This window comes from Asterias amurensis, chromosome 4 (assembly GCF_032118995.1).
Source record: "Asterias amurensis chromosome 4, ASM3211899v1".
NCBI classification, from domain to species: domain Eukaryota; kingdom Metazoa; phylum Echinodermata; class Asteroidea; order Forcipulatida; family Asteriidae; genus Asterias; species Asterias amurensis.
Genome location: NC_092651.1, coordinates 16700581 through 16721728, shown reverse-complemented (window position 1 = coordinate 16721728; position 21148 = coordinate 16700581). Strand labels below are relative to the sequence as shown.

At 38.1% G+C, this 21148-nt stretch overlaps 1 protein-coding gene across 2 annotated transcripts; it reads left to right on the top strand.

The window, feature by feature from the left end:
- The first annotated feature begins 12 nt into the window (after positions 1-12).
- Positions 13-20156, top strand: LOC139935811 (phosphatidylinositol 3,4,5-trisphosphate 3-phosphatase TPTE2-like). Of its 2 annotated transcripts, none has more exons than XM_071930406.1 (17): positions 13-144; positions 1484-1911; positions 3683-3730; positions 4274-4435; positions 6612-6722; positions 8592-8682; positions 9696-9759; positions 10260-10385; positions 11174-11255; positions 11697-11785; positions 12302-12363; positions 12812-12892; positions 13398-13503; positions 16570-16667; positions 17575-17673; positions 18179-18249; positions 18782-20156. In XM_071930406.1, exons 2-17 carry the CDS (start codon positions 1520-1522, stop codon positions 18897-18899), a joined length of 1800 nt encoding a protein of 599 aa, XP_071786507.1. In that variant the 5' UTR covers positions 13-144; positions 1484-1519; the 3' UTR covers positions 18900-20156. The 2 variants fall into 2 exon arrangements, with proteins under 2 accessions (XP_071786507.1, XP_071786508.1); XM_071930407.1 differs by lacking the exon at positions 13-144 and adding an exon at positions 338-545.
- The last annotated feature ends 992 nt before the right edge of the window (positions 20157-21148 follow it).

Genomic DNA, 21148 nt, shown 5'->3' with positions numbered 1-21148 from the left:
TGCAACAGTGATCTTATTTATTTGGTTACCAGCGAATGTGATATAAAAGATGGCGACGCCCACTGGTAATGAGTGAATCCGATCCAGACACAAAAAATGCATGATATTTACGAAAATATCAGCTGATGTTTACTACTGATTAAGGTATATGTTGCTCTGTAAAACTTCAACAGCCTCGAAAGATAAGGTTCTGTAAAAACGATCACCATACTCAACTAAACCGACCAGTTCTTTCTATTCTGTAGTGTTTGGTGGTACGGTCCGGTGGGGGTGTGTAGACAAAAAAGATCCGGCTGTACGAGAAGGGGCGGGGCAAGGGATCCGGGTCGGGGGGTAGTCAGACTGATCAGACGTCTCGACAGCTTGGATAGTACACAGTGCTCTGAGGGCAAAACTTGTTGTTTTGTTGTTGTTTTTTCATTTTCACAAAGTGCCCTAGCTAGTTGGGAATTAATAACATAACTAATTAAAATAGTTGCGGGAAAGAAAACAAGTCATTGATGAGACAACTCGAAGGAGGAGTGCCAAGCAAGACAAGTTGACAGGTAAAGTTGACGGTGACTGACAGTGACATTTGTTACTGACATCAGCGACAATGTTAGCAAGTGCCAAAATTTCTTGTGAAAAGTAAATCCTGTAATGTATTTCTGTAATTTTTGAGTGAACTTCAACAAACAACAACAAGTTATAACTCATATTCGTTGGGCTTCTCTTCAGACCTGGGATGGGAAAATAGCCTGGAGAGTTACAGCTTTAGTATGCCCCATCCGAAGGACGAAGCAGTGGTTAAGTTAGTTGCGATAACGTAAGCCTCCTGCCGACGCCCTCCTGCCGACGGCAGGAGAGTTACATTATCGCAACTATGGTTAAGTGTCTTGCTTAAGGACACAGGTGTCACGACTCCCGAACCCAAACTCCCTTGAACAGGTCAGAGCTTGAGTTTGGTGGCGATGCTCTTAACTGCTCGGCTCGACACCCCTGTGCCGAGCGGGCAGTGTAGCTAGTGTAGTAGTTAGTGGCCAGGCGACTGCTATCTGTATCATTATGTAATTATTTCCCCCTTTTTTTTTAAATCGTCGCTCGTGCCACAAGAAAAACCTGTTTGGAGAAAACCGTGTTTGAAGTTACAATGTGTTTCAAACTGCTGTTTTGGGGTCTGCTGACTATTTTGATTTTATTTTTTTAAGGCAACAACAATCTACAACAATCCTGCATTATTTGTACAGAACTCTCTACATGTTTTCATTCCGGCAACTATTTGAATTAGTAGTTAATTCCTAAACACTAAGGCCTTAGGGTCACTTATCTGCGTGTATAAGTCGGTGTCTGTGTTTGGCCACAATTATGCTCCAGCCATCTTTGCTTGTGCCCCCTGTAAAACAAGAAATCTTACTCTGTAACCCCGATGCAAATTGAACATAATAAAGAAGCTTTTAGTCGACATAACTGTGATGTTTTTCTTTTCTTGCTATTTCCAATTTAGACTGATTGAGACTGACTTGATAATGCGATCATCATCATGGCCGAAGACCAACTCTTCTTAATCGATAGCCTGCAAGATGAGAACTCTAGCTCCACATCCGATTCCATCCAACAACAAGACCCTCAGCTCATCTCCGTTCCCATCACAGCAGCCTCCGTCTTCCCTCCTCAGACAGAGCCAAAGAGCTCTTCGACAACAAGCAATGGCAACTCGATGCAGGTGATGACAACCAACAGTATTCAGAATGCTCACCTAGAGATTGATCTGACACAAGAGGACGTCCCTCTGGGAGGAAACATTCTCACTGACGATGACGATGATGATGATGATGATAAGAATCAGCAGATTAAGAAGCAGACAAACGGAAATGTAAAGTTTGAGCAGCCCAGTCATCATCAGACATCTGTTGTCAAACATCCAAGACTCAAGTATGTATCAAGTATTTTCTTTTTAAATACTGTTTATGTGTGTCATGTGTTGTCATTAAAGGCAGTGGACACTATTGGTAATTACTCAAAATAATTATTAGCATAAAACCTTTCTTGGTGACGAGTAATGACGAGAGGTTGATGGTATAAAACATTGTGAGAAACGGCTCCCTCTGAAGTGCCATAGTTTTCGAGAAAGAAGTAATTTTCCACGAATTTGATTTCAAGACCTCAGATTTAGAACTTGAGGTCTCGAAATCAACCATCTAAACGCACACATCTTCGTGTGACAAGGGTGTTTTTTTCTTTCATAATTATCTCGCAAGTTCGATGACCGATTGAGCTCCAATTTTCACAGGTTTGTTATTTTATGCTTATGTTGAGATACACCAACTGTGAAGGCTAGTCTTTGACAATTACCAATAGTGTCCACTGTCTTTAAAGGCCAGGTCACACTGCAGCGATTACGTAAATGATAACTATTACAACGCAAAAAGAACACGTTCTATTGGTTGAGTTGCTCCACGCAGAATACGCCCACGCTTATTCAACCAATCGAGGGCATGCATTGTTAACATTCTCGTTGTCGTTCTAGTCATTGAGGCCTGTGTGACCGGGGCATTTAGCTTCCAAGAAAGACTCTCCTAGGGTCTAAACCTCAGGCCATTAACTAAAATGCATTTATACCATATAGGTCCTTTTGGTTGTTCTATTTTCTCAAGTATATTCTTCCATACTGATATTTATCTGATTTTACCACTTATGCTATTACCAACATTTTACTATACCTCTGCGCTGCATTATTTTTGTGGAACTTTCAAGATATTTTTGTTGTTGAGAATATTGTTACCAAGTGACAACGAAACTCTGGCTTAACAACAAAGTAAAGATAATAGCAAAACCCCAAAAAACTAAAAATTTAATATTCCTTATCCCTGATTTAACATCTATTAAAACAACAAAAATGTTTTCATGAAATGCACAAGGAATTTTGTTTGTCTCATTTGAACACAATTTATGTTAGCCCAAACTCTGTCTATTTGACGATAGTTGGACTACGCTAGTAGACTTTTTGGAACCAGCCTACTGAGCATGGTTGATCACTGGTTACTGATAGCCGTCTTTAAAGCACAGTGCAGTGGACCACATTCATGGGAAAATTATAACATACGGGAGTCACTGGTCACATTGACATGACATGACTTACATGTGTAAGTCGATATGGAAAGGTCTGTGGTAACACCATGTAATGACTATCTTTAAATGAATTGAGGTGGTTCTGAAAAAAACTGTTGGTTTCAACTCAACGTTTCATTCAGTTTGCTCTGATAAGCTTTTATTTATTTTTCATTTTTTTCTTCTCCAGAAGACGATCAGAGCATACTGAATGAAACGTTGAGTTAAAACCAACGGTTCTTTTCGGAACCACCCCAACTCATTCAGAGACATTTAGTACATGGTGTTATCACAAACCTTTCCATATTGTATTTCCACCATGCAAAGTTTCAAATCCTTATTAAGACCTAAGTCATTCCCCTTCATCTTCTGTGTGAATGCCCTATGTACATGTACATCATTAAACAACCACTTGTAAACCATTGGTACTTCCACGAACTTAGCTCAAGTTGTAAGTCTTTTTAATAATCTTTAAAAACATTGTATTTGTAAACTAAGACTTCTGGGCATCTTTAGCTCAAGTTGTAAGTCTTTTTAACAATCTTTCAAAACATTGTATTTGTAGACTTCTGAGCATCTTTATTTTAATTTATAGAAAAGCAAGAATGAGAGCCAAGAGGTTTGTCGAGCATCTAGCTGTCAGGTAAGAGTTTTTTTAATGTGTTGAAAATTTTCATCATTCAAAGATTGTTTCCACATGCACTAAGTTTACAAACAATTTATGAGACAGAGCTGTCAACTCTCTCTGACTTGCAGAAAGTTTCCCCCCCCCCCAAAAAAAAATGCCTGTATGCTTTGTTTTTGAAAGGGCAAGGGCACAAAGGCATGTTCTCCTTGATAAAGGGCACCCTAATGAGGAAATTGTCAGTTTGTACTGGAGCATTTCAAGGGCACCAAAGCTAGTCAACTTTTTTGAACCAGCCTACGAGCATGGTTGACCGCTGGTTACCAATAGCCGTCTTCAAAGCACAGTGCAGAGTGGATCACATTCATGGGGAAATTATAACGTACGAGAGTCACTGGTCACGTTGACATGACATGACTTAAGTATTAAATGACCAGGGGGCATGGAGGCAATCGCCTTCGTTGCCGCCATGAAGTAACAGGCATGACGTACACCTTTCCTATAAAAAGCTGCAGTAAATAAATCCCTGTCTATGTTTCATTCGTTTTCTCTTTTTTGCAGGCTGATTGGTGTTGGTCTCGTGATCTTCGACATCATCATTGTCATCTTAGACATTGTATTGAACCCTCAGAAAGCATCCACCATGGAAGCCTATGACATCATATCCGTCACTGTGTGGTGTTATTTTCTTCTAGAGATCTCCCTGAGAATATTTGCCAAGGGGTGAGTGAAAAGAGGTGGGGGATTGGGCGCATGTTTGATGTGATGATTTTAATAGCTTAACCCTTCTACTGTTCGACCATTTAATATTATTCAACTGTGGTTTGAAACGAAACTTTGCCAGCCTGCAATATGATTTTGTGTGGTATTGTTCTCCCTTTAAAGGCATTGCACACTTTTGGTAATTGTCAAAGACCTGTCTTCTCACTTGGTGTATCCAAACATATGCATCAAATAAGAAACCTGTGCAAATTTGAACTCAATTGGTCGTCGAAATTGCGAGAGAATAATGGAAGAAGAAACACCCTTGTTGCACAAGTTGTGTGGTTTAAGATGCTTGATTTTGAGACCTCAAAATCTAATTTGGTCTTCAAATCAAATTCAAATATTTTAGTGGAGAATTACTTCTTTCTCGAAAACTGTGTTACTTCAGAGGGAGCCGTTTCTCACGATGTTTTATACTATCAACAGCTCTCCATTGCTCGTTACCAATTAAGTTTTTATGCTAACAACTATTTTTAGTAATTTTCAATAGTGTCCAACAGTGGTATGCTGGCCAAATGTCAGTTAAAATACCTGAGGATCAGTCAAAATTAAGTTTTCTAAGGTTAAAATCATATCACAGGTATTTTGTTTTGCTTTTCTGATGGTTAGTAGTATAGGGCCAGTTAAAGTGGCCCTGCTAACACAAATTGGGCAACATTTTATATGGCCGAGGACACTGCTACATGTAGGCTTGACGTACATGCTCTTGAAGATTTTTGCAAACCAAATAAAAAAAAGAGTTTCTGAAAAAATCTCGGCCACAAATGTTGCAAATATATATGAAGGCTAGGGGGGATTAGTTTTGTTTTAAACTTAGCCTTCACATATATATTTAAAAATATATTGTTATTTTTTATTTAAAAAAAAAAAATTTTTGATCAAGACTAATGGTGTGTCATACAGTGGAGTAAATATAAAGTATGTATGTTGTTGCATTCAGTAACCCCTGTGACAGTTTTGCTGTCGAGTCAGTGAGCTATATTTAGAATGAGGAAGGAAGTATACACATTGGATTACCCTTGGGAGTTTCGATTGAGGTTATAGCTATGATATTGTGGATGTTATTAATATATGATTCACTTTTCAAATGTTTTATCCTCTTTTAAATTCAGCGTTAAAGATGCTATGTCAGGTTTTTGGTCGATTTGACCCCAAAATTTTGATTTTAAATTCAATAGGTATTTTGATGGGGGTCGAGAAAGTTACAAGCTTTCATTTGAGCCATTGCTCGAAAAAGTCCGCCAATTATTAGTAGCAGTGAAATAAAGTGCTCAAAATTAGTTTTTGTCGGGATCCCGACAATATATCACGTGACCAATTCTTATGTGTTTTATAAGAAACGTTTTAAATTTTTGTCATGGTTCCTGACCATTAAAAGTAAAATTTAAACTTGTTTTCGTTAGAGCAGGTGATACTCTTTGAAATACCATTCACTCAAAAAAATATATTTTTTAATGTTTGGGGCCAAAAATCTGACATAGCATATTTAACCAGTCATTTTATTTTGGCTTTTCCACAAATTACCGCTACAAGATCTTTCATTGATGGGAAATTTTCAGACTTTTATCTCCGAGTTTAGATCTTTTTATGTTCGCCTGGTGAAAAAACAATTAATAAAGAAATCCTTGCAATCTAGAAATTAAGAGGTTACCAAAAGAAGGAAATGCCATCATTTTAAAGGATTTGGGTTACTTTTTGTAACACAAAACACAATATCTACAGATTTACATTAAACTTACACGGTTTAAAGATAATGATAATAGAGAGCTTACCATAAAACATTACTTGCTGAGGTGCTGTAGTTTTTGAGAAATTAGTAAGTAAAACCATGCCATGATAATAACTGGTAAATACGTTTTACATGCTAAATTAATTTTCTTCTCACTGAGACAAAACTTATTTTAGTGACTTGTTTTACTCATTTATCAAAACTACAGCACCCCAGTAAGTAATATTTAAAGGGAAGCTTTCTACCATCATTATCTTCAAACTGTGTAGGTTTAATGTAAATCTGTGGACGATGGGAGTCATCTAAACAAACAAACATAGTGACCCCTTTCCTGCCAATTAATTGGTCTCTCGGGTCACTAAAGATTTAATTTTTTTTTTTTTTTTTTATTATTTGCATTTGCAGAAAGAAGTTCTTCCGAACGAAACTGGACATACTGGATATGATCATCATTATCGTAACAGGATCAGTCACTCTGGTGTATGTGTCTGTGGATTTGAGTGGAAGTTATGTCAAGTAAGTTCCAAATAAACCAAAATGAAATATTAAAATGTGGTGAAATGGAATTAGGACAGTGCCTACTGCATATAGCTTAGTCATTCAGCATTCTTTCAGGCTTAATGCCAGTTAAAGTCACCTGTCAATACAAAGCTTTTGTTACTAAAATATGTGTTTTGATGAGTGGAATATGAATAAACAATTAACTAAGGTTTTAAATAATTAGTTTCCATATAATTTACAAACTTGAAAATAAGCCCGCCCCGAGAGGGCGCTGTTGGTGACGTCAATCGAGGCGCGATGAATCGCATGCAGTGCCAACATAGTGACGCTTGGCGCAAGCTAATAAACATGCCCTCTAAGTTGAAACAATACCTGATTTTTTTTCACGTTAGGCAAATGCTCCTTAAGGTTCGTTTCATCTTTCAGGTACCTTCTTTGACTTCCCGACTAGCTGAAAAAATTGTTTGGATGGCGGCATGTTTTAGAAAAGAACTTTTCTCTTCATGTCAAAATGTGTAGTGTATTCCGGATTCTTGAAGCACAACGACTCGAAGTGTTTGCTGCACAGCACTCAAAAAGACGTCGGACTGGACCACTTTGCAAACTGACCCCATATTTAGTTGTTTTGCTGCATCCAGCAGCAATACACCTGGTCGACATTGGCAATATACCTGGTCGACATTGCCAGATAAATGCAAGAAAAAAGCTTTTTTGAAACGTAAAACTCACGACTAGGACTTGGATGTACTTGCACGTACGTGTGTTCGATGTTCGATCGACTGACGTCACAAAAGGGGTAGGCGGAGTCACCCCCACACAACTTCATTTTTTTTTTTTTTACATAAAAATTGTTTAAAACAATTACTCAAAAAATTATTTTATTGTCCAGAAACTATATTGTTTGAAGAAAACAAAATTCTACTTCCAGCCGTGGATTTCACCAAACTCTTCCTAACTAAGGATTAATCTTAGGAATACGTAGGAAGCATTGAACCCATCCTAAGTAAGGATGGGTTACTCGAGCTTCGTGAAATCGGCTGCAGGTGACTTAGGCAATTGGCACCTATTTTAGTGAGAAATTACTTCTTTCTCAAAAACTATGTTACTTCAGAGGGAGCCATTTCTCACAATGTTTTATATAATATCAATAGCTCTCCATTGCTCAATTACCAAGTAAGTTTTTATGCTAACAATTATTTTGGAAAATAACCAAATAAGTGTCCAGCGCCTTTTAAAACCGGCCAGTACAATGTTTTCCAATGCTACCTGGAGTGTGGTGGCTGAGTAGTCTAGAGCACCAGATGCTTCACTCGGCCCCAGCGACCAGGGTCTATCCAGGACCGCTGGGATGGGCTAATCAGCTTGGTCAGATTCATGCCCAGGAAGTTTGTCATGCGTGCCGTGTATTTCTATTGTGCAATGTAAGTGTGATGCATGATGGAAGTGAGCGTTTTATTGATAGACCAATGACCGTGCTTGATACAGTTGCCTATCCCATAGCTTTGGTTAAGACAAGGCGCTGGGGGCGCTGGGGACGAGCGAAATCAGACGCAAGTTCTAGTGTTGTTCGTCAGAGTGTTGGTTCAGGGCCTTGTATACTTTTTGTCCTGGAACAAGACCCTTTATCATAAAAGAGAGCATTCACTCAAGAAATATGGTTGACTTTGGGATGTAACCAAGGCAACAAAATCAAAAAGATACATTTTGTTTGGTCGGAAAGCCTTCCTTTTTTTATTTTCTTTTTGGGGGGAATGCCAATTTTTTTTTTTTTTTTAAATTGGAATTTTAGGTTAAAAAATGTTCCTAAAAAGCAGGCACTAAAAGAGTTTAGCAGCTCTATAAAAACTGAACCCTGATAACATGTAACTTGTTCAATCTTGACAGGTTGGTGGTTGTGTTTCGTGTTCTTCGTATCTTCCTGTTATGTAGGCTCCTCAGTGAACGGAAACATGTTTCCAAAGCAACAAGGAAAATGGTAAATATTTATTAAACTTAAACTCAAAGAAAATTGTATCAAAACCACTTATATTTGATGGAGATTATTATCATATTTCTATAAAATAAAAAAAATTATTTGGCCATTTCACAAAGTACACTTACAATACTTGCAAACATAAGTTTAGCTACAGGAACATTAAGTAAATTAACATGTTTTACAGAACTACCTGTATACCTATAGATCTTATGCACATGACGTCATTTCAGTAGGGTGCCCTCACCTAGAGGTCAAAAGGAGGTTGTTCATTGGCCATTACTGTGCGCCGCGCGTACAAATCTGTGCGTTTTGATTGTTTCGTCACCGCTATACCTCTAAGATGGTGGCTGGATGACGTCAATTGCATAAGATCTGTAGGCTAAATGAAAACTAAAGCATAGGTTCTGAATGAAGATAACTGACACAAAGTTTGGATACAATGAGGAACATGTGAAGAATAGATGAGAGATGAGGGTAGATTGGGTAAGGACAGGAAATGGGGTTGAAGAGGGATCTTGCAGCAGGGAATTAGGAACAGAGACAACCCAGTTCAAGCTGGCGAGGATTAACAAAAGTATACTTAAAGGCAGTGGACACTATTGGTAATCACTCAAAAAAATTATTAGCATAAAACCTCACTTGGTTACGAGAGCTGTTGATAGTATAAAACATTGTTAGAAACGGCTCCTTCTGAAGTAACGTATTTTTGACAAAGAAGTAAGTTTCCACGAATTTGACTTCGAGACCTCAGAGTTAGATTTTGAGGTCTCGAAATCAAGCATCTGAAAGCACACAACTTCGTGTGACAAGGGTGTTTTTTCTTCCATTGATATCTCGCAACTTCAACGACCAATTGAGTTCAAATTTTCACAGGTTTCTTATTTTATGCATATGTTGGGATACACCAAGGTCTTTGACAATTACCAATAGTGTCCAGTGTCTTTAACGAAAGTGTACTTAACCACTGTGACCCGAACGTCTCTCAATCTTGATTGTTTTCCTTCGTCTTGTAGGTGTCCCAGAATAAGAGGAGATATAAAAAGGATGATTTTGACTTGGATTTGACTTATATTACAGGTACTTGATGTTTTTGTCTCTTCTCTTCTTAATAGACCTTTATCATGCTGCCTCCATCTTGGTCATGTTCCTCGCATCGAATAACAATAATGAATGCTAATAATCTTTTTGCAAATAGGAACCAGACTATTTTGTTCGGCCAGCCTCGGTTTGGTAACATTGGAATCATTGGGAGAAATTCAAGATGGCTGCACCATGATAAAGGTCTATAACCCTCCTACTGTCTGACTATTCAATATCATCCCTTGTGGTTTTAAGCGATTGATAAACTTTGCCAGCCTGCAGTGGGATATCATGGGGTGACTGCATGTACACAGTACACAGTCAACCCTCCTACTGTCTGACCATTCAATATCATCCCTTGTGGTTTTAAACGATTGATAAACTTTGCCAGCCTGCAGTGGGATATCATGTGGTGACTGCATGTACACAGTACACAGTCAACCCTCCTACTGTCTGACCATTCTTTGTTTGATCTTATTTGTTGTTCCTAATTGCAGACAGAGTCATTGCGTCATCATTTCCTTCGTCTGGAAGGCAGGCTTTATACAGAAACCCAATTGAAGAAGTGGGTCGATTCCTGGACACCAAACATAAAGACCACTACAAAGTCTACAATCTTTGCAGTAAGCTTATTCCTATACATTTATCTTACAGACTGATTTTGTAAAGTTGGCTTGCAACCATTTTGTAAAAATGAGGTACCTTGCACAAAAAAGGCGCAGTGCAAAAAATAATATTTCTCACAGGTCTGGAGTTTCATCTTTGAGATGGCAAGGCCATTTTATTGTTGCAAAGGGCACTTCAAAAACTTATTCAATAACCACAATAATTTGAAGTGAAATGTTTGTCAAAATGCTCAATACTGTCGCAAGCTGCTTAAGGCTTCCAACCAAAAGTTTTTATTTCCATTTAGCAGTGGACACTGCTAAATCAGTAACTACTCAAAATAATTATTAGCATAAAACCTTACTTGGTGACGAGTAATGGGGAGAGGTTGACAGTATAAAACATTGTGAGAAACAGCTCCCTCTGAAGTGACATAGTTGTCGAGAAAGAAGTAATTTTCCACGAGTTTGATTTCGAGACCTCAGATTTAGATTTTGAGGTCTTGAGATCAACCATCTAAAAGCACACAACTTCGTGTGACAAGGGTGCTTTTTTCTTTTGTTATTATCTCGCAACTTCGACAACCAATTGAGCTCAAATTTTCACAGGTTTGTTATTTTATGCATATGTTGACATACACCAAGTGAGAAGACTGGTCTTTGACAATTACCAATAGTGTCCAGTGTCTTTAAGAGCGATTACCAAACATGTACCTCCCCTTTAATAGCGAGTTGGTTCTCTTGAGGTGTCTCATCTCATCAATCTTTTCACTCTATTTCCTTCCTGTTTTCCCTTCTCAATGCAGTTGAGCGTCACTACGATGAGTCCATATTCCATCATAGTGTTGGTCGAGTTCTCATTTTTGACCACAACGTGCCAAAACTAAAGTAAGTGCTGTGAAATTTGTTCAACTAATGTTCTTATCTCACAATACTGGAACCACCGAACGATTTTGAAAAAATGGGAGACTGCTCACACGGGGTAAAATAGTTTAGTTAGTAGAGCACTTTAGGTTAGTAGACAAGTTAAGGTTGCGAAAGTTGCAGGTTATTTAAACAGAAAACCCAAATTATGCCCCAAATTTGAATCTGAGAAGCGTTCTCAGAGTGTGTATTCCTATTTGTGATTATTATTTTTGTTTGACATATTCGCTCGAGATTTTCTGCGGTATCTCAAAAATAAGACCATCTTTTGAAATGAAGTTCTCATAATATAATAGTTTTATTGTGTATATCTACATTTGTATAGGATTAAAACTATCGAACGGTTCCACTACTTTGATGCCTTATGAAGATTATTTCTGTTTCCTTTTTTATTCTACCTTGCAGGGATATTGTGGAGTTCTGTGCTGATGCAAGGAGATGGATGGAAGCTGATGGAAAAAATATATTATTTATTCACTGCAAGGGTGGGAAAGGTAAAACACCATTAATTTGTATTTTTGGAGCAACGGAGAGCTATTGACAGTATTAAATATTGTGAAGAACGACTCCTCCTGAAATAGCGTATTTTTTGAGAAATAGGTAATTTCTTACTAAAGTATTTGAATCTTAAAAAGACCAGCCGTCACTTTCACCAAACTCTTCCTAACTAAGGATTAATCTAAGGACTTAGGACGGGTTCAGATCCGTATCGAAGTACGTAGGATGCATTGAACCCATCCTAAGTTAGGACGGGTTACTCGTCCTAACTCGAGTTAGGATTAATCCTAGAGTTTCGTGAAATCGACTGCAGGTCTGAAGATTTTCTCAGGCATTTGATAGCACATAAATTTCTTTTCTTGCAACTTCATTGACGAATTGAGCAAATTTTTTTCAAAGGTTTGTCAGTTTATGCATATGTGGGCATACAACAAGCGAGGAAACGTGTCCAGTGCCTTTATAAGCTAGTCTTTTAGTCACTGTTCTGATTTTGTGTTATGTGTACCATTTAGGGAGGACTGGGTTGGCAGTCTGCTCCTGGCTGTTGGAGAGTGGTCTGTTTACAACAACAGCAGTAAGTAGTTGATTCATTCATTGAGATATAACAATCATGATATTCTTCTTTTTTTCTCTCTCTTTTTCCCTTGTAAAAAAATCAGTGAAAAATATGATCAAATGATCTATTAAAGCCTAAAACCATGCGTTTATGTAGGTCAGCCCTTGTTCACATTAAAGTGGTCCTTCTCTTTACAAAGGAACAAGTATCATGCTTGTCATTAAATTATTGGAAAAACAAGTAGTGATGGTAGTTGTCCAACACCTCTATGAAATTGCTCTATTATTTATCAGTATTTCAGATGTAAGTAATTCAGATTGGACACTTATATGAACACTTAGCTTTCAGATGAAGACTAATGTTTTCTATTATGTTTCATCATCAACCAATCTTGTTCTTGGTGGATAAGTTTTGACCAATGTTTACCTGTTAAGCTACAGGAACTATTATGTGTCTTTGTCTGCAGGAATGTATGGATTATTTTGGGAATCGACGGACAGACTACACCGAAGGGGACATGTATCAAGGAGTGGATACCCCTAGCCAGGTAAGCCTGAAATGGAAATAGTAAATTTATTGTTTCTAGAATTATAAGAATTATACTCAGTTGGCACACACTCTGACTGTTACATTTCATCTACAGTAACTTGTAATGATAGATAGACTATGCCAGTCTTGTAATGCGGTGAGTGCAAACATAGTGCACAGTCAACCCTCCCACTGTCTGACCATTCAATACCAGCAACTGTTGTTTTGAGTGATAGATAAATTATGCTAGCTTGCTATATGATACTCTGTGGTGAATGCATTTACAGTACACAGCCAACCCTCCCACTTTGTGACCATTCAATATCTTCCACAGTGGTTTGGAATGATAGATAAATATAAGTCAGCTTGCAATATGATATCATTTGGTATGCATCTACACAAGTACACAACTTGTGCATTTGAATATGAATAGTTTCAAACGGTAGGTCAAGTCACTGGAAAATATAACTAAGAGTAAGAGTAGGAGGGTTAACGTTTCATTGTTTTACTGTCTGTCATTTCAGAGTCGATACGTGGATTACTTTCAAAAGATAAAGTACCGTCTGAACGGACAGATCCCAACTCCAGTGCCATTGACCATCAGCACCATCAGGATTCAAGGAATTCAAGGCAAGCTTTTAGCCAGCAATGCGTCCGGGCGTCTTTTGGACGCCCTATTTCATTTTTGGACGCCCCCAAAAACTGTCGGACGCCCTTGAAGACGCCCTGTTAAGCTTAGGCGATTAATGAATTGTCGGCAAATCATGGTTTTGATGAAGTATCTTGATGTATTCCCTAATTGAGACGTCTTGCAACCACAAAGGGCTGTTTAAAAAAATATTAAGTCCCAGAAACAACCGCAAGATTCTACAATTGATCCTGAAATACCAGGGTTTCTTTGAAAGAAAAAAAAACATCAAAAGACTCTAGCGCCCATGCGTCTCCCACAGACGCTGCAGAAGTAACACAATGTATCATGTTACCTCCCCTGTGTGGGAGCCTTGTGCGCCGCCTTGCCGCCGAACTGCAGACCACAATGGGATCATATTACACAAACCACAACTCATCCACAACCCAAATTATGAATGAGAGGTCACCCCATGTGCATTATGGATGCTTATTGGTTAGCTAGAATGAAATGGGCGGGATCTAGCTAAATATGCACACATGTAAGAACAGTCATGTGCAGTAGACACTTTAAAAAGACACTTTATGTGTGTGTAATAGAACTCTATGGTGTAACTGAAAGGCCCATGTTCACACCATGGGTAGACAGTACACCCCACAGATCCATACCCCGATTTGTAAATACTAATAAGCATTGAAATTGGGCATTGTAACGATGTCAAAATTTTGGCTAAAAATATAAATGATACTATTTTGATGATATAGCGTGGGATAAATAAAAGAAATATGCTCAAGCTTACTTAACCTTGTATCTGGCCATTGAAAAAACAAATATATAAATTGCATCAGACTCAATACCAGTTGGGCCTTTTGTAAGCAAAATGAAAGAAATACCCAAATTGCTACTATCTGCCAGTTGCATGTTTCTGCAAGATACAATGTACAACCAATTTATCTTATATACTGTCGCCCATTCATTGTTTGCCGGCAAGGGTATCAAATTTCACGTCAGACACCCAAGGTTTTCATTTCACACACAATTTATTTTGTCATATGAATGGTTGTAGCCTACTTCATCATGGGGACAGGAAAATCACAAATTTCTTCCAACATCTTGCCAGATATTCACCCGATCCAGTGTCGAGTGACCCGAGTGACTGTTCTAGCAGTGATTTTCCTGATCCCATGCAACAACCGGGACCCTCAGGGAAAAATAACAGCTCGTCCCACTCCCATTGTGAGTTTGACTTCCCTCATTCGAATCAAGAGACAAGCCAAGTCGCCCAACTGATGTCGATTCCAGTGACAGCGACCAACATTAGTCTGTACCATGCCTATCTAAAAAAAAAAGGGTAAAGAACACAAGATCTAGAAGAGTCCTCCCAAAAAACAAAAGACAGTGGAAAAGAAATTTGTCCGTACATGGTTGGCTACCCAAAGCATACGTTGAGTTGAGCACACAGTAGATGCAATAGCTCTGTGGTACATGTCATGTACCTGGCTACATGATAGCTGAAAATTTTTCCCAAAAATTTGGACGCCCTGTTTTTCAATCAAGTCAAATTTGGACACCCTATTTTCAAATCCTGGCTAAAAGCTTGATTCAAGGTACTGTAAGCTTGTATGTTGTTGGGCCTCTTATATAATATTTATAATAATAATATTTTGAGTTTATATAGCGCTTTTTCACTTCCGAAGGGGTGTCTCAGAGCGCTTCAAATTATTACCCCTGGTCACTGGGCCTTAATTCACTCCTTAAACCATCTCAGCTCCCTGTGGAGTATACAGCCTCGTGCAACAAATGCGCTACTCGGCTAAATCAATCACAAGAACCATTTCTGCCCTCACAGGTCCCCATTTACCCCTGGGTGGAGAGAAGCAATAATAATTAAGTGTCTTGCTCAGGGACACAAGTGCTGAACAGAATCAGCAGAGCTTGAATTCGATGCTCTTAACCGCTCGGCCATGACACCCCACACCCCATATACACAACCTTAGGCTCACAGCCTATCCCAATTACAATGGCCACCCAGACATCAGTGTCCTGACTGGCTGTCTGGGACTTGACAAATTTATGTGTTTTTTTATTTAATGACCTCAGCCGTTGATTTCACCAAGCTCTTCCTAGTTTAGGATTAATCGTACGACTTAGGAGGAGTAAAGTTCCGTATCCATAGACGTAGGACTGATTGAACCCATCCTAAGTTAGGACGGGTTACTCGTCCTAACTCGAGATAGGATTAATCTTAGCGTTTTGTGAAATCGGCTTAGCGTTTTGTGAAATCGGCTGCTGGCCACCCTCATTGACCATGTCATTCCAACCAATAAGTATAAACATCCTATTTTCCCAAACTATTCATTCTTCTCTAGTCTACTCTGCTTCGACAGACCCTCCTCGTTAGCCCAGTGCGAATTATTGCACTGTGAGCCCATGACCAGTGTTCTGCTTTCTACTTCTGCCTTCTCTACACTGCTTCGACAGACCCTCCTGGTTAACCCAGTGCGAATTATTGCACTGTGAGCCCATGACCAGTGTTCTGCTCTCTGCTGCCTTCTCTACACTGCTTCAACAGACCCTCCTCGTTAACCCAGTCAAATTATTGCACTGTGAGCCCATGGCCAGTGTTCTGCTCTCTACACTGCTCTTATACTCTACCACCATCTTTGTTTTAAAATTAAATACTCTGCCGTCGATTTCTCAAAACTCTTCCTAACTTAAGACTAATCTTAGGACTTAGGACGAGTCACAACCCTGCACTGTAGCATGCAGACATTAAGATTAATCCTAAGTTAGGAAGAGTTACTCGTCCTAACTCGAGATAAGACGAGTCCTAACTCTTTGTGAAATCGATGGCAGTATATTTAAGCCCAAAGGTACGAGTTCAGAGTTTCATTTTACCGGCAAGCCTACAACTATATTATATAGTGATTGAAATTCTCTGTGGTAAAGTATCCTGAGTTCTGTGAAGAAAAACAAATTTGTCACAGTAATGCAGGCATTTATACTGCTATCACTAATTCTTCTTCAGCTAACAGATGTCCCTTTTATTTCTTGTTGTGTTTCTTTAGGTGTTGGTAAAGGAGATGGAAGGGATATGTGGATGGAAGTCCACTCTAGCAATGCACCAGTCTTCAGCTGTGATTTCAGACACAACATCAATTGTAACGTAAGCTTTCCCATGCTCTTTTTCCCAAGCAGGTTTTTTTCCTACTTTAGTCTGTTTTTCGATTGTTATGCCCGAAGATAAAAAATAAAAACTGTTATTAAAACTGGCCTGAAAAGTCTATTAAAGCATACACACATTTTATTTGATAAAATTTTCCACAGACAATTTGAATCTAAAACGCCCAGCTTTTTAAGGCTTTCAAAAATTTTTGGAGAAAAAAATCAACAAATAAGTCTTTATATCCAAACCAAAATGTATCTCGCTGATTTGTGTTGCCTTGGTACATCCCAAATAAGCTTGGGCGATATCGATTTATTTTATTCACGATATATCGCCGACAATATAACACGAGATTCGATAAAATCGCGAATTATTAAATTTAACATCATCAGTCTTCAAACTCCCAGTGAAAATGACCTATTCTAATGACCTATTCTTCTGGTTTTACTCCAATCCTATGGCGTGCAAGATGTCTCAGCTAGCAAATACATCGCGATATTTAATCGATGTTGCGATATATCGCGATTATCGCGATTATCGTGATATATCGCGATATATCGCGATATATCGATTAAAACCAAATCCATCCGATATCGAAATCGTTTCCAAATTAATATCGCGATATTCGATAATATCGTGATATCGCCCAAGCTTAATCCCAAAGTCAATAGTATTTCCAGAGTGATAATGCCCTCTCGTGATGACATGTATATTATTGGTTGAATACTTGTTTAGAACACTAAAAAAGAATGTACAACACTAAAAAAGAATGTACATAAAATGGATTGTACACATGCAACCTTGGTACTGATAAGTTAATTGCTAAATGTTCAATTTGTTCATTCCGCCAAATAATGACCATTATTATTATTTTAATGGTGTGTTTTTTCCCGTTTTGTTCTTGCAGTTAATGTATGACTTTGACACTGACTCGTTGATAATTCAAGTCAAGGATTCCCCCGCCTTTGCCGGTGATGTAAAGATCAAGTTTATATCTGCAAACAAAGTAAGTTCTTCACCAGAAGAGCAAGTTACTTTTAAAAACTTCTCACCCAAATATATTGTGAAGAATTTCGCTTCACCTATAGAAGAAAGTATGACTTGTCGAGACAGAACAGTATTTAGGCGATAAATATTGATGTTGCTAATTTGTTTTTTTGGTGTTGGGGTTGGGTTGGGATTGGGGGTTGGAATTGGAGAGGGTTTTTTTTAAGGGGGAGAGGTTTTCTAGACTGTGCACAAAAAGACACCGCAGTTGGTAATTTTTAATAGAGGGCGCTACCAACTTGTTTCGTCGGATTGGATTATAGACAGAAAATTCCACACGTCTATAAGGATCATTATTTGTTTTTCTTCCAACCCTCCACTGTTTTTTTTTTTGGGGGGGGTTGGGGTAAGGATTCTGAAATGATTTTCAATTAAGTTGGAAGAATTTATTGTTTTAAATTCTTTTTGTGAAGGGTCTTCTACATTAGTTTTTAATTTATTAATCTTTACTTTGGGGTGTACAGAAAATTCCACAAGCCTACGATGACTGCGCATTCTTTTTCTGGTTCTACACAGGCTTCATCAAGGACCACAGGTAACTTTTTCTCTGTATATTTAGAGAGCTCTAACTGTAGGCCTGCCATCAGGGCCCATTTTCATAAAGCTGTTAAGCAGAAAATCCTGGTTAGCAAAAGTCTAAACGCATGTTCGATGAATCGGGATAACAATTTTGTGAAGCCTTGATCTAGCTTCTAGGATATGCGCAAATTAAGAACCAATATTTGCAGCAGCAACATTTTTAATAAAAATAAGGTTATTAAAATTTCTAAAACAGTTGACGCTGAATGTGTGCAGCCACTCAAGAGCATCCAGCAAATAAGCGTGCTATTTGCTCTGCTTACAATAACAAGTGGTGATAAAATGAAAACTCTGCTAAGGAAGTTTGCTTACAGACTTTATGTACCTACTGGTGACAACAGATCAGCCTCATTCCTGTGATTAGCAAGGAGTACAGCAGCTTATTTATACAGTTTAATTCTTGAGTTTGGATGCAGGACAATTCATTTTGGCCTTTCCCCCCCCCCCAACGTCATGTTATTTTGTATATTATTTGTTTATGTCACCAGGCTTTTCCTACATCGGAGGGACCTGGACAACCCACACAAGGCAGAAACGTGGAAGGTTTACAAAGAAACGTTCGCTGTCGACATCAAATTCAACTCGGTCCAGGAAAGCGATGCCTGATTCGCTCACCATTATAATGTGGTCTTCAACTCTTAAAAGCTCAACAGTGGAGTTTCATGAGCCCTTTTCACACTACTCTGTTGCCCCCCGGGGTTGCCCCTTGGGAACAACGGCCAGCCTTTTCAGACAATGATTGCTTACCCCCGGTCTGCCCTCTGTCTGGCTCGGCGAATGGGCTTACGTCGGGGAATAGCCACCCCTGCTCAGGAGTAGGGGTAAACCCGGGGTATTCTTGAAACGTGCAACCGGAACGCTGTGGAATAGGAACACAGTGTGAAAGAGCGTTGGGGTAACCGTGGGATAAACAAGTCCTGGGGCTGTATTACACCCGGATAAGAGATACAGTGTGAAAAGGACTTTTGTCTTATTATGAGCAACAAGTTGGCTTCAAATATTTTTTTATTAGTTGGTTTGTTTCCCTACACTGTGCATTTTCATTGTTTGACCCCCAGCAATGGTGGTTATGCATTGGGTATAATTGATAGTATTTATGTCCCTATGGAAGCATTATCATTGAAAACTGCATCCATAATAAAGCAAACTGTATTCGTGGTTGTTTGTGTGTATACGTTTTCAAAAGTATAACTGTGTAAAGACCATAGAGTTATATATAAGAACTAGAGGGCGCACGAGTGATGTTTCATGCACAAACACCACGGGACCACAAGATGACAAGCGCGTCATTCTGCACGCGCGTTGAACATGAAATACACGTTTGAGGGTTTTTTTATTGAACGCTCACGCGATGATGTTTTTTCAACTTACAAAATGGCCGCACAAACACACGCTGGGAGACGCCAGTTTTGTCAACTTAGAAAATGGCCGCCGGAGCGCGTATATAGGCCAGTGCGCCCTATATTTCTAATATATAACTCTATGGTTAAGATCTAGGCTGGCCTAGATGCTATGATCCTCAACCTAACAATTTGTTGTCGTTGTTGTTTGGTATGTCTGAAGGGTGGATGGGTTTTTTGGGGGCTTCCTTTTTTTTCCTCAATTTTGAAAACATATTCTCAACGGATTGGAGTTACAAGTAGTGTTTCCAAAAAGGACAACTAGAATGTATTTTGTTACCCACATTTTAACTTAAGGTACACAGCACAGAACTGTTATATCTGTGTTTACAGTTTGTTATAAAGGGTAATTTCTGACTTGTCATTTGTTTTGTATCTTATTTTTCAAGTTTTTCTATTCTAAAAAGTTTGAAGGAATTATAGCTCAGTTGATAGAGTGCAGGTTATGTTTTCTATAGCAAAACACCGAAATATTTAATAAAAAAATAAGTTATGTATGACAATTTGCCAACAAACAAATCAGGTCACTTGTTTTTATAAGTGGACATTTAAACAATGTTATCACAATATACATTTTAACAGACGTAAATGATGTAAATAAAAACAGTTACTTAGTATCAACTATGCAAATAAATGAGAATTTATTACGCAATGATATTGTCAAAAGTTGAGATAAGAAAAATCATGGTACAATGCACTTAAATTCTATTTTTACATTTAAATCAGAGTATCATTAAATTTAAGTTTAGCTTCATTGTTTCAACAAAATGTTACTGATCAATAAATAAGAATTTAGGACACAATGATATTGCCAAAAGTTGAGATAAGAAAAGTGATGGCACAGACTTTTAAAATTCTATTTTTACATATAAATCAAGATATCATTCAATTTAAATTTAGTTTCACTGTTTCGACAAAATGTTATTGATCATTTAAGTTAAAAGGTCTTTTGTACAATAACCTTGAATATACAAGAATTCTTCGTTTGGGCTTCTGCAAAAATTATTTTAGTAAATTAATAAGAAATAAAGGTTGTGTATAACATTGATTGACAGTATTAATTTCCACAGATTAACGCAAAACTTACATGGTTATGGAAAAGGAAACCACTTTTTATTTTTAAAAAGTTTAAATTCGAAAAGCGTTAATATTCTTGCTTTGTGGACATAACCGTTCCAGATTTCAGGCATTATATCAAAATCAAAATTTTCACAGGTTAACTTTTTTTAGTCCCTTTATTTTTTGAGCCACTGGAAAATGGACTTGTTTAGTAATCATTTTCTTTTGGTTAAAGGCACTGTACACTATTGGTAATTACTTCAAATAAATTGTTAGCATAACACTTTTCTTGGTAACGAGCAATGGAGAGCTTTTAATAGTATAAACATTATGAGAAACAGCTCCCTCTGAAGAAACGTAGTTTTTGAGGAAGAAGTAATTTTCCACAAATATATT